Source organism: Phaethon aethereus, assembly GCF_964289735.1.
Source record: "Phaethon aethereus genome assembly, chromosome: 25".
Lineage (NCBI taxonomy): Eukaryota > Metazoa > Chordata > Aves > Phaethontiformes > Phaethontidae > Phaethon > Phaethon aethereus.
In genome coordinates this window covers 6,245,427-6,262,056 of record NC_138601.1, presented here as the reverse complement: position 1 = coordinate 6,262,056, position 16,630 = coordinate 6,245,427, and the positions used below count along the sequence as shown (strand labels likewise).

At 73.9% G+C, this 16,630-nt stretch overlaps 2 protein-coding genes across 4 annotated transcripts; one reads left to right on the top strand and one right to left on the bottom strand.

Moving 5' to 3' along the window:
* Positions 1-73: 73 nt before the first annotated feature.
* Positions 74-1,132, top strand: GJD3 (gap junction protein delta 3; the record flags this gene model as incomplete). Its single annotated transcript, XM_082010750.1, has 1 exon — positions 74-1,132. Exon 1 carries the CDS (start codon positions 404-406, stop codon positions 1,130-1,132), a length of 729 nt encoding a protein of 242 aa, XP_081866876.1. The 5' UTR covers positions 74-403.
* Positions 1,133-1,298: 166 nt separating this feature from the next.
* Positions 1,299-15,806, bottom strand: RARA (retinoic acid receptor alpha; the record flags this gene model as incomplete). 3 transcript variants are annotated; one of them, XM_082010708.1, is made up of 8 exons in its annotated part: positions 1,299-2,643; positions 2,929-3,087; positions 3,319-3,523; positions 3,602-3,778; positions 3,858-4,018; positions 4,943-5,084; positions 5,179-5,327; positions 15,629-15,806. In XM_082010708.1, 8 exons carry the CDS (start codon positions 15,804-15,806, stop codon positions 2,456-2,458), a joined length of 1,359 nt encoding a protein of 452 aa, XP_081866834.1. In that variant the 3' UTR covers positions 1,299-2,455. The 3 variants fall into 3 exon arrangements, with proteins under 3 accessions (XP_081866834.1, XP_081866833.1, XP_081866835.1); XM_082010707.1 differs by lacking the exon at positions 15,629-15,806 and having other exon boundaries at positions 5,179-6,084; XM_082010709.1 differs by lacking the exons at positions 4,943-5,084; positions 5,179-5,327.
* Between the last annotated feature and the right edge of the window lie 824 nt (positions 15,807-16,630).

Sequence of the window (16,630 nt, the reverse complement as noted above, 5' to 3'; positions counted from 1 at the left end):
GCCCAGCCGGACAAGGGACCGGACAGTCCCGGACAGCCGGCGCCAGCCGCGCTGGCACGCCGTGAACCGCAGCCTCCACAGGTACAGGGGAGACCCCGCCGGGCCGGGCTGTGGGGGGCCCAGGGGGCCGGGGAGCACGATGGATGGGAGCCCTGCTAGTCCTGCCCGAGCCGGTGACCTCGGACCCATCTCCGGGGGCGCGAGCCCTGGGGCACCGCAGATGCCTGGGGACGCTCGTGACAGGGGTGAGCCGGGTTGGCGCTGCCCAGGGGTGGGGATGGTGCAGTGCCTTTGGGACTGGCACGGAGGGTGCTGAGCCGGAGGGGCCGTGCTGCCCGCTGGGGTCCATCCTCATGGGCACCGTGTCCCCCGCCAGCGCTGACCCCGCTCCCGCAGCTCGGCCATGGGCGAATGGGGCTTCCTGAGCTCGCTGCTGGACGCGGTGCAGGAGCACTCGCCCATGGTGGGGCGGTTCTGGCTGGTGGTGATGCTCCTCTTCCGCATCCTGGTCCTGGCCACCGTGGGCAGCGACGTCTTCGAGGACGAGCAGGAGGAGTTCGTCTGCAACACGCAGCAGCCGGGCTGCAAACCGGTGTGCTACGACGCCGCCTTCCCCATCTCCCACTACCGCTTCCTCGTCTTCCACATCGTTGTGCTCTCGGCGCCCGCCGCCCTCTTCGTCATCTTCGCCGTGCACCAGGCGGCCAAGCCGGGGCGCGGGGGGGCCCCCGGCCAGCGCACCCGCCGCCTCCAGCCCTTCTACGTGGGCAGCGTGGTGGCACGCATCGCGGCCGAGCTGGGCTTCCTGCTGGGGCAGGCGCTGCTCTACGGCTTCAGGGTGCAGCCGCTCTTCGTCTGCCGCCGGCGGCCCTGCCCGCACCACGTCGACTGCTTCGTCTCCCGCCCCACTGAGAAAACCGTCTTCATCCACTTCTACTTCGTGGTGGGGCTGGTCTCGGCGCTGCTCAGCCTGGCCGAGCTCGCCCACCTCCTGCGCAAGGGCCCCCCACCCCAGGCTGGGTGCTGCCACCGGCCACAGGAGCGGGGACCAGCTCCCGGGCAGCCGGCGGGGGCTGCGGAGGAGCCGTGCTGCCCCGCTGGCCCCCCGCCGCGGGGGGACCTGACCGTGTAGCCGGCCCTGGGCTTCCACTGCTGGCACGAGCTGTGGCCATTCTCAGCCCAGCTGGTGCCCAGCGGGCAGCTGTGACTCTCCCTGCCCCAGCCCTCGCCGTGCCGGGGAAGCAGGGCCGTGCTGTGCCGTGCCGTGCCCTGGTGCCCCCAGTTCCTGTTGTGGGCGGTGGATGGGCCTCACCCGGCAGCTGCTGGAAAAAAAATATGGACAAAAGGAAAACAAACAGGTCCCATCCCTGCACAGCAGCAGGGACACCCCTGACCCCCACTGCCCCCCAGCCCGGCACGGGGTGGCCAGGGCTGCCCCCACACCCTGGCATAGGGGGACACGACCGCAGCATGGGGGCTGGGAAGCGCAGAGCTTTCGGGGTGCTGGGGGACCCCAAAGGGTTCTGCCCCAGCTCAGCCTTTGGCAGCAGCCCGAGCCAAGGAGGGCAGATGGGGGGGTCCTGGGGTGTCCCCCTGCAGCAAAGAAGTCCCCGGGACTCAGGGTGCAGCAGGCCCAACCATGCCCCCCGCCGGCCCCCCGCCGCAGTGTCCCCGCAGTAAGAACGAGCCAGGCACTAGAATAAATAAACTTTATTCTGGAGCCAGCCCCCCCACGTCCCCCCCGTCCTCCCCGTGCCGGCAGGGCCGGGCCCCGCTCCCCACGAGGCCGGGGCTGGCACCACCGTGCATCCCCACAGTCCCCACCCCGCCTGGGGGGACCAGGGCAGGGCCCGCCCGGCATCCCCTGACTCTAAAACCACTAAAATCTCAACAACAACCAAAAAAAAAAAATTTAATAATAATAAATCATGTGCCCCCCCCCCCCCCGGCAGCTCCCGCCATGCCCCCTCCACCTGCACAGGCCTAAAAACCCCTCCAAACTTTTACAAAGGTTTTAAAACGTATTTATAGATATTTATAGATATTTATATATATATACTTTGCTTTCTTTTCTCTTTTAAATGACTCTGCTTCCTCGGCGTGCGGGGTCTGGCCGGGTCCTCCCTGCCGGACGGCCGGGGCGGGGGGCTGGCTCGGTGGTCGCGATCCCGTGTGTGCTGGTGCTGGTGGGGCCGGGGCGTCCCCGGGGACGTGGCCGAGGGCCCCCGCGCCCCTGAAATGTGACTCAACCAACGCGCTTCGCCCGGGGCTGGGGGGGGGCGGGGGCTGCGGGGCTCCCCGCGGGGTCCGCTCCAGCGGGGGGGTCCCGGGGCTGCGCCGGCGGGGGGCTGCCAAGGAGTCCGCCCCAGGGGGGCTGCAGCCAGGGCCGAGGCGCGGGGTCCCCCCTCCGCGCGCCGGCGTGCCGGGCTCTGTCCTGGTGCGCGCCGGGCGCGGGTCACGGCGAGTGCGTGGCCGGGCTGCTGCGGTTGGAGCTGGGCGAAAGGCTGGGGCTGCAGCTGCCGGGGGGGGCCCCAGGCTGCCCCCCCAGCGTGTCCATACCCTCCGAGTTCTCCAGCATCTCCTGGATGAGGGGCGGCATCGATCCCGGGATCTCCATCTTCAGCGTGATCACCCGCTCGGCGCCTGCACGAAGGGTCGGGGTCAGTGAGGCAGCGCGCCGCTGGCACCCCCAAACCGGCACCCCCGGCCCTGCTCCTCCCCGGCTGCTGAGGACAGGGGACACGGCCACGTCCTCCGCGTCCCTGGAGGACGCGGTGCTGGGGGTCACCCCTCCCTCGTCCCCTCCGGAGGACGCTGTGCCCTGGGGAGGGGTGAGTGACCCGGACCCCCGACGGTGCCGAGCCCAAGGGACGCTCCCCCGGGGACGCGGGGCTGCAGGAGGGCGGCCGCCCCTTCCCCGGCGCTCACCCTTGGCGCTGATGCTGCGGAGATCTGTGATCTTCATGAGCATCTTGGGGAACATGTGGGGCTTGTTGGGCCTCCTCTTCCTCACGTAGATCTTCAGCGCCTCCAGCAGCGGCTCCTGCAGCTTGTCCACTTTGTCGGGCTGCTCCAGGTCCTGGCGGTCTGGGGTGGGGGGACGACAGGGGTTACGGGGGGGCAGCACAGATCCTGTCGTTCCCCCTTGCCCCCCTGTAACCTTGCGGCCCCGAGGGGGTCTCCAGGGTGGCTGTGCCACGGAAAAGGGCACCGTTTGGGGTCTTGCTGGTCAGCCGCTTGGGGAGGCCCGCCGGGCAGGCGCCGGGGGCCTGCCGGGGCGCTGGGCAGGGTGCCCGTCCCCGCACCCCCCGCACGCACCTCCGCAGATGAGGCAGATGGCACTGAGCAGCCCCGTCTCGGCGTCGTCCATCTCCAGCGGCAGCAGCTGGTTGGCGAAGGCGAAGACCAGGTCGGTGAGGGGCCCAAAGCCGGCGTTGTGCATCTGCGTGCGGTTCAGCGTCAGCCCGTCCGAGAAGGTCATGGTGTCCTGCTCCGGCGTGTAGCGCGTGCAGATCCGCAGGATCTGGGGGGGGGCGAGGGCGGGGGGCTCAGCTTGGCGTCCCCTCCCCGCCCCTGTCCCCGTCCCAGGCCCCGCTCTCACCAGGATGTCGAGGCAGGCAGCTTTGAGGAGGGTGATCTGGTCGGCGATGGTGAGCGTGGTGAAGCCGGGGAGCTGCTTGGCAAACTCCACCGTCTTGATGATGCACTTGGTGGACAATTCGCTGAACTTGTCCCACAGGTCGATGTCCAGCGAGACCCGCTGCTCCGAGCTGTTGTTCTGCGGCGGGAGGCGGGGGGTGAGGGCACGGGGGGGGCTGCCGCGCTCCCCAGCCCCCCGGGACCCCTCGAACACTCACCGTAGTGTATTTGCCGAGCTGGCAGAGGGCGGGGAAGGTCTCCTGGTGGGCCTTGCGCACCTTCTCGATGAGCTCCTCCACCTCGGGCGTGATGATGTAGCTCTCCGAGCACTCCGGTTTGGGCACGTCCTTCTTCTTCTTGTTCCGGTCATTGCGGACGGCTGCGGGGACGGCAGGGTCAGCGCCGCCCGGCCCCGCCGCCAGCCAGCCCCTGCCCCACCAGCTCTGTCCCCCCGGGGCAGGATGAGGAAGTCGCCGCCGGTGAGGGGATCGGCCGCGGTGGCAAAGGGCCAGCCGAGCCTCCAGCCCCCCACGGCTTTCCGTTAAATAAGCCCCCCCGAGTCACTAGGAGGCAGTGAGGGGTGACACAGCGCCCGGGGGGGACACCGCACCCCTGGCCGTGGGGCCAGTGTTCAGCTTGGCTCCGCAAAGCTGACGCAGCGGAGCAAACCACCAGGGAGAGAAAATGGCAGCTGAGCCACCGCGCTCGTCACGGGGGCGTGCGGGGGACCCCCCCGAGGTGGCAGCGGGGGGAAGCAGCACCCCGCAGGGACCAGCCTCTGTGGGACAGGGAGGGCCAGGACCCCCCCTTAGGTGCAAGGGGGTCCGGAGCTGCAGCCCCTGGGACGCTGAGCACCCCCGGCACTGCCCGGCCGCCCCCAGCATCCGGCAGCCCCCTCCCGGGGACCACGGGCCCCACAGGGGCAGGCAGATGGGGCAGGACTGTGGGGTGCTCGGGGGGCAGCTGCGCCCCAGCAGCCGTCGCCCCCGGTCACCCACCCCCGGCGATGCCGCGCCGCGCGGGGGGTGCAGCCGGGCACCATGACAACTGGCACGCAGACGCCAGGAGGCCCCGTCAGCGTCATTTATCTCTGACATCATCAATCACGCGTTGCCCAGGCAACGGCCAGGCTGTGACACAAACCCGGGGGGGTCCCCCCCACCCCCCCGGGGGGTCCCCCCCACCCCCCCAGGGCCTTGCTGGGCACGTGGTGGGGGCTGCTGGGACGGCCCCGCTGCGCCCGGACCCCCCCCGCGGCACCCAGGCAGGCCGTCCCGGTCCCGTCCGTCCCGGCCGCACTCACACTCCTTGGACATGCCGACTTCGAAGCACTTCTGGAGGCGGCAGTACTGGCACCGGTTGCGCGTCACCTTGTTGATGATGCAGTTCTTGTCCCGGTGGCACGTGTACACCATGTTCTTCTGGATGCTGCGGCGGAAGAAGCCCTGGGGACCCCGCGCGCCCCGGTCAGCACCTGGCCGGGGACCCCGGGGGCCCGCGGGGGGGGCGGCCCCGGCGCGGGGCGCCGGCAGCGCTCACCTTGCAGCCCTCGCAGGCGCTCACCCCGTAGTGGTACCCCGAGGACTTGTCCTGGCAGACGAAGCAGGGCTTGTAGATGCGGGGCAGGGGCGGGGGCGAGGGCGGGCTGGGCACGATCTCCTCCGAGCTGGTGCTCTGTGTCTCGACGGCTGCGGGGAAGGCGGCGGCGCTCAGGGCACGGGGACCCCCGCGCCGGGCTGGTCCCGCAGGGACCCCGCACCCCCCGCCAGTGCCGGCCCCCGGGGCCGGTGGTCCCGTCGCCCCCCCCGCCGCTGCCCACCCGACCCTGCCCGGCCGCGGGGCCGGGTGGTGTGGCGGCCGCGGGGCCGGGTGGTGTGGGGCCGGGCAGGGAGAGGACGCGAGCTGGGAAGATGCAACTTGACGTTTCCAGGCCACGGAGGCGAAGTGGCATCCAGGCAGACAGCAACAGCAACAAAAAAAAAAAAAAAAAAAAAGAAAAAAGAAAAAAGCCGGAATCCCAGGAGCCCCCCGCGCGGGCGGCGCTGACGGCGTCCGGGGGGCCGGCACGGCACGGCCCCGGCCTGGCGCGGGGGCCAGCGCCGCACACTCGCTCACACGCGTGGGCGCACGCACGTGCGTGGGCTGGGGGCCACCCGCCGCACCCGCTGCCCCAGAGCCGAAGGCACGGCCCCGGGCACGGCGGCACCCCACCGGCACCCACGGGACCCCGGCGAGGGACGTCCCCGAGGGCAGCGCTGCCCTCGCCCCCGTGACAGGCATCCCCCGGCCACCACGTGCTGCAACGGCCTCGCCAGCACGGGGGACGCGGCCGGTACCCCCCGCACCCCAAAACCTCGTGGGACGTGCCTGCTCCCCCCCGGCCCCCCAGGAGCACGCCCGGTGCCCCCCTGCCCCCCAGGAGGCGCCCGAGCCCCCCGGCACAAGGCCTGTCCCCCCGCCCCGGCGGCGGGGAGGGCGCGGCGCAGGCGGGGCGGCAGGCCGCGGCGCGGGGTGCAGCCAGGCAGGGGTTAAGCGCTCCCCGGCTCCTCCGGGATGTTTGCGAACGTTTCTGCGGCGGAGCCAAGCGAACCAGTCAAACAGGATATTAAAGGCCGGGCCCGGCGGGGGAGCCCAGCCCCCCGCCCCGAAAAGGGCCCCCGAAAAGGGTCCCGCCGCTGCCGCCCGCTGCCCCCCCGGCCAGGGGCCCCCGCCCCGGGGCTGAGCCGAGGAGGGGTCCCACTGGGGGCGGCGGGGCTTGGGGGGGTGATGGATGAGGGGTGGGGGTCCCCAGGCTGGCCGTGCCACCGGCCACCCGCCGAAGGCCACGGGTGCAGACGGGGCCAGGGAGGGGGACAACGGGGACCAAGCCACCCACGACCCAACGGGGACGGGCGAGCGCGCCGGGCGCCGAGGCGAGTGTGCGGGGCAGAACGCGAGCGCGCCGGGCGCCGAGGCGAGCGCGCGGGGCACGGAGGCGAGCATGCGGGGCGCGAGGCGAGCGTGCCGGGCGCCGAGGCGAGCGAGCCGGGCAGCGCTTCCCAGGCGGCACTGAATAAATCACCGCTGCCACTCGAGGGAGCGGAGCCATTAAAGTGACTGAGCGAACGTCGTCTATAATTTATCGCCTCTTTTATATAATTTAAGAACTTCCTCGTGGAGAGCTGCACTCACAAAATGCAGATTTGACAAGATTTTGATGTGCTGGGTGCGGAGGGGGGAGGGGACCCGGCTCCCCCCGCGCCGGCGCACGCCGGTGTCCCCGGGCAGGCACGGCTGTGCCAGTGCCGCAGGAATCCCCGGCCGCCGCAGCCACCGGCGAAGGGACCGCAGTGCCACCAGAGAGGGGACGGGGCCGCGGGCACAGCCGCCTGCCTGGCCAGCTCCCCCGGAGCCCCTCGTGGTGGTGTCAGGCCTGGGTGCCCCTCACACCCCTGCGAGACAGCGGGAGGGCACAGAGCAGCACCCAGAGGTGCTGAGCAGGCAGGATGGGCGCAAACCTCCCTGGGGAGGTGCAGGAGGGGCTGGCCGGGAACGCGGGGGACCCAGGCGCCCGGGCTCCCCCCCAGCCCCTCTGAACAGGAGGGACCCGGGTGTCCTGCCCCCCGCCCCGCCGGGAGGAAGCGGGGCCCAGCTGCAGACCAGATGCTGCGGCTCCGCCGGCATCCCCGGGCGAACGCGCCGCCCCCGCCCGCGGCCCCGCCGGCCGCTTCCCGCCCGCGCCAAGGGACCCCGGGGCACCCCGACAGCCGGCAACCCGCCCCGGCGTGGGAAAGCGCCCGCGGGCCCACACCGTGTGCCAGCGCCCGTGGGCACCCAGGAGTCCGGGCTGCCGCCACCCCCGCCAGCCACCGGCTGTCGCCCCCGGGCCAGAGCCGGGCCGGGACCCCGGCCTCGGAGCGGGGGGACGAGGAGCAAGGCCCGGCCAGGGGCTGCAGGGCGCTCCGCCGGTGCTCGCCGCAGGGTCCAAAGCAGCAGGCAGCGCCGTGCCAGGCGGGACAGCCCCACGCCCGCACCGCGGGGCCTGGCGCGCCTGGCGAGACGGTGGGCGCCCACCCAGGGCTTTCCTGCGGCCAAGGATCCCACGTGCCCTGAATTCCCGCGCCTCTGCGGCAGCTGGGGAGGCAAGGACGGTTCCAGGGCCACAATGGGGCCAGCGCCCCAAACCACGGGGTGCCCTGGGCTGTGGGGTGCCCGCTCTTGCCCACGTGGTGCCAGGCACGGCACTCAGCCCGCCTGGGCACCCGCACCCCGCCTGGTCCCCACTGGGCATCCCGCCCAGCAGACTCAGGGGTCCTGCTCCCCGCCGGTGCCAGGGCCTGGGGACCCCACCACCCCACTTGCCATCTACCGCGCCGCAGCGCTGCGCTGGCTGCGCGCCACCGGCCGGCCCAGGCCGGCAGAGCGCGGCTGACACAAGGCGACGGCGGGGCCACCCCGTGCCCAGCGGGGCAGTGCTCGTGCACAACCCAACCCCATGTGCCCCCCGAGACCCCCACGGCACGCCACAAAACCCGTGGCAGGACATGGACCCACAGGGGCACAGGATACCCACTGCCTCCGTGGGCTCCTGCAAGCACCGCCGCCACCGTCTGGAACCGCCTCGTGCCTCAGTTTCCCCAGCTGTGGCATGGCAGTGTCCCCAGGCCCCGCTGCAGTGGCGGGCAGGCTCCCCGCACCCCGAGGAGCAGCTCTTCCCCCCACGCCAGCGAGACGGCGTCCCGCCGGGCAGGGCAGCGCCGGCGCCAGGCCAGCAGCCAGCACCTCGGGGGCCAGCGCCACCGGGCACAGCCCAGTTGCGGGCACAGCTGTCTCTGGAGAAACTGAGGCACAGCATCTCCGGCAGCGGCCCCACCAAGGCTGGCACCCCTGAGCTGGGGAGACACGGCACCTCGGCGTGACGTAGGGAGTGGGGCACCCTGCCAGGGAGTCCCGCCAGCACCCGCCGCCCACACGCCTGCCGGGTCACGGTCACCATGACCAGAGCCCGGAGGTGTCCTGGCCTGGGCAGGGGCTCCGCGTGGCCACCCAAAGCCACAGCCCAATGGGAGGGGGCTCTGGACAGGAGGCCCCTCTCCCGCAGGATTGGGGGCAGAAGGGAGGACGACGGCAACCAGCCACCCCGCTCAGGACAGCACAGCCCCAGTGGGATCTGGGGGGGCCCTGTGCTGAGGGGATGGCGCTGGAGCCCGGGACACATGGCCCCCGCCGGGCCCTGCCTGCGCCCTGCCTGCTCCAGGGCCCCGAAGGCAGCACCCCGCCGCAGAGGCGGCCGGAGCCCCCGCGGCAGCCCCGTGCCGTCCCCGGCTGAAGACAAAGGCCCCTCGCGCCGCGCTCGCGCCCGATGCCAGCAGAAAGGTCGAGCGGCCCCAAGACAATGGGGGGAGCGAGACCGAGGGGGCCACGGCCGCACACCCCCCGCACAGCGCCGGCCACCGGCACCGCGCCAGGCATCGCTGCGTGAAGGGAGAACCGGCAGCAGGGAGAAGGGGCCTGCCGGCCCCCCGGGGACGAGGCGGACCCCCGGCCCCGCTGCGCCCCACGGAAGGGCCCAGCAGCCCGTACCCGCGTGAAAGTCCCACGGAGCGCGGCAGGACTTTCTCCAGGCCCTTATCGCCGCCCGCAGCCCCGAGGCCCGAGGCCAGGCTGCCTACTGGGGGGGCGTGGGACCCCCCCCAGCCCACCCAGACCCTGCTCGCCCCTGCAAGGGGGGCACGAAGCACAGCGGGGTGGGGTGGCAGCCCGCGGGCCGGCCGGCAGCTCCGGGTGCGCTGCCCGTGCCCCTGCCTGCTCCCGCTGCCCGCATGCCTGCCGTGCCCCCGCCAGCACGGAGCACGGGGCCTGCCCATCCCCAGGGACGGCGGGGGGCCCACGGGGGCACCGGGCAGGATCTCGCCCGCGGGGCCCCACCTGGGCACCCAGGACACCCGGCCCACGGGGACACACCGGTTGCTGGCGCTGCCCCCCCGCCCGTGCAGCGACTCTGGGGTTCATTGGGTTTTGGCGGAGCGCTCGTCGGGGGGTGGGGAGCGAGACCCCCGGCGGGGCCGGCGCTGCCGCGGCCCCACTCGCGGCCGGGGCGGGGAGGGAGGGGCGCGGGGCGGCCCCCGCCCGGCCCAGCACTCGCCGAAACAGGCCAGGGGCTGCTCACGGCCGAGCCGGCGGGGGGGGGCGCTGAGCCGGGGGCTGAGCCCGGCGACCCCCCCCGGGCTCGCCCCCCGCCCCCTGCTCAGCCCTGCGCCCGCGGCCGAGCCCCCAGCGCCCCCACCCCCCCGCACCCAGCCCCGCACCCCCCCCCCCGGCCCAGGTCAGAGCCGGGCTGCGAGGCCGCTCTCGCCGCCCGGGCGGGCTCCGGCGCCGGCCCGAGGCGGCGGTGAGGGGCCCGGCCCCCGGGGCGCAGGTACCTACAGCGGCCGGAGCTGCTCCAGGGCGGGGGGCGGCGCGGGGCGCCGCGGGGCGCGGGGGGGCCGCCCCGGCCCGGCCCGTAGAAATCCATCCGGAGGAGGGGGCCGGGGGGCAGCCCCGCCACCGCCGCGCCCTCGTACATGGCCCGGCGGCGGGGGCGGCCCCGGGCGCTCAGCGTCCCCCCCCGCGGCAGCCGGGCCCCCGGGGCGCCCCGCGCCGCGCTGCCATGGCCCCGCCGCGGGACGGGCCCCGCCGCTCCGCTCCGCGCCCGGGCAGGCGGCGGCGGAGGAGGAGGGGGAGGGGAGGGGAGGAAGGCGCAGCCTCTGCGGCTCCGGCAGCCCCGGTCCCTCCCGACACCAGCCGCCTCCCCACAGCCTTAACCCGCTCCGCGCCGCGGGGCCGCCCCGTGGTCCCCCGCCGCCGCCGCCGCCTCCTTCCCCCCCGGCCCGGGACGGCCGGCACCGGCCACGGGCGCGCGGGGCCCACGGGCGCGCGGGGCCAGCGCCACGCGGGAGCGGGCCGGGGGCGCGCGGCGGGGCCGGGGGCTGCCCGCGGCTCATTTGACTAATGGGATGCGCGTGAACTGCGGGTGAACCCGGCGGGGACGGGCTCACCTCGCCCTGACCCCCGGCCGCCCCCCGGGGGGACGTGGGGGCACGCACGCGTGGGGGCCTGCGTGTGTGCACGCGTGTTCCCGCTGCACGACGGGGTACGCGCATGTCTGTGTTAACGCCGTGGAGGGGCCCACGGGCGCTCCCGCCCCACCACTGCATGGGGGGGGTGTGTGTGCACGCATTCCCGTGTGTGCACGCATTCCCGTGTGTGCATGTACACGTGTGCACTCCTGCCCACGCACACGTGTGCATGTGACGCTGCATCCCCACCGAGCACAGGAGCAGCTGAGTGTGTGTACACACACACAGACACGTGTGTGCGCACACCCCCAGGGCACACACACATGTGCTTGCGTGCTGCCCACGCTCCCCTGTCCCCTGCCCATGCACCCGCATCCCCATGGGAGGTGACACCCCAAACCCGGGGCCCCTCCGGGGCTGCCCAAGTGGCAACGGCATCGCCCACGCAGCATAGCCCCACGGCCTGCACCCAGGCACGGCCGGACCCCCGCCAAGGACAGTGGCCACGGGGCCAGGCTGGCCCCAGCGGTGCCACCTCCCCGACACACCGGTACCTTCCCTGCCGCACGCTCTCACCCACCCTCCCTCCCTCGCTTCCTGCGGCGCAGCACCGCCAGCACAGCCCCGGCACCCTCCACGGCGGGCACACGGCCTCTGCCACACCACGGGGGTCTGCTCTGCCCCACATAGCCCACCGCACGGGTGCCCTTACAGTGCGGGCCCAGGGTGCTGCAGGGCCCAGCCCAACCGCCGTCCGGGTCCTGCCGCGGGCAAGGAGCGGGAGGAGCACACGCGTGCGCGGGGCCGGACACGCCGGCCCTGCACGGCCACATGCAGCAAGCAGGGAGCGTGCACGAGCAGCTGTGCGTGTGCACACGTGTGCACACGCACGGCAGTGTGCACGCACGGCAGCGCACGCCACGCACGGCCCTGTGTGCACGCACGCGGCAGCATGCACACACGCGGCGCCCGGTGCGCACACGCACCCCGAGGCCCAGGACACCCTCCTGCCGGGCCGGCCGCTCGCTGCACGCCCAGGCCCCGCGCACGCCGGCGGCCCCCCCGGCCCCAAAGGGAACAGCCAGGGCCGCCTGTTTTTATTTCCAACCCGCCCCCCCAGAGCGGGGGGGAAAGGGGAGAAACACAAAAAAGAATAAGAAAAAGGCCGGCAGGCGTGTGCGTGTGTGCGTGTGCATGTGTGTGCGTGTGTGTCTGTGCGGAGCAGACCAGCAGCGCCTGTTTAAATAATAATAGAAAGTCAAAGGCTTTGCTTAGCCAGCAGGTTTCTGAACAAAAGCCCAGCGCTCCTCCAACTTCCTGCAGCGAACATGACAAATGTCTGCTTTGACTCATTTACCAGCGCTGGAAAGAATGTGCCTGCGACGGAGGGGACGCGGGCCGGTGGCACCGCACGGCCGGGCCACGCCGCGGCCAGGCCACGCGCGCACGCCGGCGGCCATCCCGCCGGGCAGCGCTTCCCGTCCCGCGCCGGCGGCAACAGGAAGAAACAGAGATTAAAAAAAAAACAAACCCCAAAAACCCACAGCTTTAACGCTGAAGCCAAGAGGAACTGGGCGAGGGGAGCGCCCGCACACAGCCCCACGGCGTGAGGGGTTCGGGGACGCCCCGCCACGAGCCCTGTCCCACCGCCACGGCCCGTCGCCCGGCCAGCGCCCTGGAGACACCAGAACGGGGCCCCCCCTCGGCAGCAGCCCCCAGCCCCGCTTCCTCCTGGCCCCACGCACGGGGGCGGCCGGCGCTCCGGGGAACACAAGACGCGACCAGGAACATGATGGAGACCTGGCCCCAAAGCCACGGGGGACCCCACGGGGGATCCCGCTGTGCCTGGAGCAGGCGGCTTTGGGAGCGCAGGGTCACGGCCCCAGCAGACAAGGGGACGTGGGCAGGGACCCCCGGGGCCCCCAAACAACCCCCCCCCGAGCCCAGCCTGGGGCGTGGGGTACCCAGCCCCGGCCCCTTCCCCCCATCCCCACGCCGGCACCTCGGGGCCCCGCAGCCCCCCTCCCGCCCGCCCACTTCAAAAGACCCCATTTATCCCCTTCAGCGGCTTTTGAGCCCGGCGAATTCCCGGCCGGCGCAGGCGGCTCCCCCCGGCCCCCGTGACAGTGATAGAAAACCTCCGCCATAATGGGCTTTCCCAGGCGCGGGGCCCAGCGCCCGGCCCGGCCTCATCAATCTTCCCCGGGCGCGGATGGGGGGCCGGGGGTCCCCAGCACCGCGCCCCGCGGGGGCTCCCGGGCCCCGGCCCCGAGCGGGGGCCCCCGGCCCTGCTGCCCCCCGCCCGCAGCCCCCAGCCTGTAGGGAGCACGTTTTGCTCATTAATTTTTAAAAATTAATTAATTACGGGGCGCTGCGGGGGAGCGGCGGCGGCGCGGAGGAAACCGGAGCCAGCGGGTAGGGTGACAGGCCGGGCCCGGCCGCGGGGCCCCCCGGCCCGGCGGGCGAGAGCGGGGCCGGGGGGCCCCGCGGCTGCAGGGGAGGGGGCCGCGCCGGGGTCCCGCTTCCCGCAGCCGGGCCTGGGAACCAGGGCAGAGGGAGGGTCCGGTGGGGGCGGCAGCCCAGGGAGCCTCTCGCGGGGCGGCGGGCGAGGAGGGGGACCCCCGGGGACGGCCAGCAGCAGAAGGCCACCGCGGAGTCCCCGGGGACAGCCTCGGCACCCCCACACGCACCGACACGCGTGCACACACGCGGCACGGGGACGCGGGTGGCTCCGCATTGCGTGCGGCGGGCGCACGCGCGCGTGCGGGCACGGGCACACGCGCACCCGCACGCGGCCGCTCAGCCCCGCGCACACCCGCCGCACGCCCCAGCTCTGCACCGACAGCTGCGCGCACACGGGCGCGCGCGCACACGCGCAGGCACGGCCGGGGGCACACGCACACGCGCGCGCAGCCAGCGCCACGCACGCACCACCCCTGCAGCGGGCGCAAACGCAGCCGTGAGCGTGGGGAGGCCCCTGCACCCACCCTGGGCGCCCCCCGCCCACCACGGTGCCCACCCCACAGGGGAAGACACAGCCCGGGGGGGGCTGTGCTGGGGGGCTGTGCCGGGGGGCACCAGGACCGTGCCCAGCGCCTCCGCTCACTTCCCTTCGCCAGCCGCTCTCGACGGCTCACGGCACGGCAGGCCCCAGCACGTGGGTCGGGCTCCGGCCGGGACAGCGGCTCCCGGGGCACCCAGGGACACCCGCCTGGGCGAGAGGGGCAGCGCCCAGCACCGTGCGCAGGATACGGCCGGTCCCATTTCCCTGCGCTGGGGGCAAAGCACGCAGCACCGCAGGGGCCGGATCGGCACCGGCAGCTCCCCTGCAGCCCCAACACCACCGGATCCCCATCCCAACACTCACGGCCCCGGCGAGGCACCCGGCCAAACCCGGGGGGGGGCATCTGCACCCCCAGGAGGGCCCAGCCGGATCGGCCCCAGGGCCGCGCAGCTGCAGCACATCTGGCGAGGGCGGGCTGGCGGCAGGGCTGGACACGCGTGAGGAGGGGGTGGCTGCACCGGGCCCCTCCGCAGCCCCCCCAGCCGGGACACGGACCCCGGCATTTCCCTGCCGGCCCCACTGCCAGGAGCGAGCGCGGGGGCATCCCCCCGGGCGCACACCAAGCACCGCAGGACCCACACCGTACAGCACCCGGGGGGCAGACACGGTGTCCCCTCGCCCTGCGTGCCCCGGGACCCTGGGGCACCCCGGCAGGGAAGTCCAAGGGGAAACTGAGGCACAGCTCACCCAGCTGCCATCAGCCCCAGGGCACCCTCCTGCCCTGCCCGGCCCCCAGCACGTGGCCCCGGCGTCGGGGGGGGCGGACGCAGGCACCCCCCAGCCTGTTCCCAAAGGCCGTGGGGCGGGAATGGCCCCAGAGCCAGCGCGGGGGAGGGGCCCCACCCGCCACCACCCAGTCGCTGAACTGGTCCCACTGGGTCCCACCGCCGCCGGGGCGGCTCCGGCAGGGGACAGCGCCCGGGGCCGGCCCTGCCCGGGCCTGCACCGTCCCCCGGGGCCAGGGACGGGCTGGGGGGGCCCCGCCACACCCCGACCCACAGGGGCCTCCCCGACGGCGGGTGCCGTGGGGCGCCCATGCTGGCGCGGTGCAGGAATGGGCAAGGGTGCCCGTCTGCAGAGATGCCGGGGACGGGGTGGGGGTCCGGCTGCTACCCCACGGCACCCAGCGAGGGTCCGGGGAAACTGAGGCACGCCGTGAGCCCACGGCTGGGGTCACGGTGCGGGGAGGACCCCGGCCAGGAGCCCACCTCCCGCGGCTCCCAGCTGCCGGCGCGGCGGGGCGGTGATTACCGGGGCCGTGATGGACGACCCTGTCAGGGGGAAATTGAATCAGGAGCAGACGCGATGATTGCCTTCATCGCCTCCCCCATGGGCGGCCCCCGCGCCGCCGGTGAACAAAGAGCCGCCGCGAGGACGCAGCGCGGCACCGGCCTCCCCGGCCCCCAGCCCGGCCGCGGTGGGTGCCGGGGATGGTGACAGCCCAGGGCCCCTAACCAGGGCCAGCTGGGCCGTTAACAGCCGGGGTATAAACACAGCCATTAATGGCGGTGGCCACACAGCGGCAATTAAGTGACACACACCCGCCGGGTGCCACTGCCCGCCCCACGCCTCAGTTTCCCCAGCGGCAGCACTAACAGACACGCACGGGGAAATGTGCCCGGCGCTCGCCCCCCACCGGGCCAGGAGCCAGTGCCCCCCAGACACGGCTCCCCACGGGTGGGCGACGCGGCGGCTGGGAGCAGCGAGACCCTCCCCCCGCTCACCAGTGCCACCACCCCGGCGCAGATCACAAACCGGTGCGGGAGCAGCAGCCTGGGGTCAGCACCCACGTCCCACGCTGGGGACGGATCCCGTCACGGAGGGGTCCCACACGCCCCCCCCCCCAGCACCGGGGGTCCCACCCCTGCCGCGGGGCCGCGGTACTCACTGGCGGGCGAGGGGGTGCTGTATCCGCTGACGGGCAGCTGGTGCTGGATGCCGGCCAGCGTGCTGGGCGGCGAGAGCCCCCCCAGCATGTGGGGGAAGAAGAAGGCGTAGGGGGGCACGGGGTAGCCGTTGAGGTGCCCCCCTCCGGGCGTGGGGCAGGAGCTGCTGTTGCTGGCCATGGCGGGGGTCTCGGGCGCGGGGGGGCTCTCAGGCGCGGGGCGCGGGGGCTGAGCAGAGCATGGGGCCCGCAGGCGACCCGCTGCCCGGCGGCTGTCCTCGCTGGCGGCGCTGGCTCCTGCGACGCTGCGGGGGAGCAGAGAGGGGGGTTAGCGGAGGGGCAGGCACACCCGGCCCCCACCCCGGCGTGGCACCCACCAGCCGTGCCTCAGTTTCCCCAGACCCCCCAAGGGCCACATCCCCTCCTGGCCCCAGGAGGGCGCAGCCGGCTGGGCCCAGCCCTCCCTGCCAGATTAACCACAATCCCCCAGATTAAAGACACCGCGACCGGCGGGGCCCGGCAGGCGCAGGTCGCTAATCCCAGTTTAGCGGGCGAGGGGGCAGGGGACGGGGGGACAGCGTGGGGCACCGTGGCCCCACAGAGCCCCCCCTCAGGCCAGGGGCCACGCAACGGCCCCACACCAGCTCCCCACGGCCTGGCCCGGGAGCAGGGGTGCAGGGGGGCACAGGGGGGTGCCGGGGGGCAGCACCAGCCCGGGTGGCTGCAGAGCGGGGGCGGGGGGGGGGGGGGCGACGACACGGGCACACCAGGGTCCCCTGAGGACAGCGGCTCCGTTCCAGCCCGGCTCTGCTGTCATGGTTGCGCGCCCCCGCCAGCCCCGCTCCGCCCATGCCTGCGCCGAGCGCGAGCGGGCTCAGCTGCCTGGCCCTGGGGCAGGAGGGGGCTCACCGCCCCCCCCCCCCAGGACCAACACCCAGGGGCTCAGCCTGGCCGCCTGCCGCAGGACGGGGCTCTGCGCGTCGGGGCGCAGCCCCCGCCCCACGC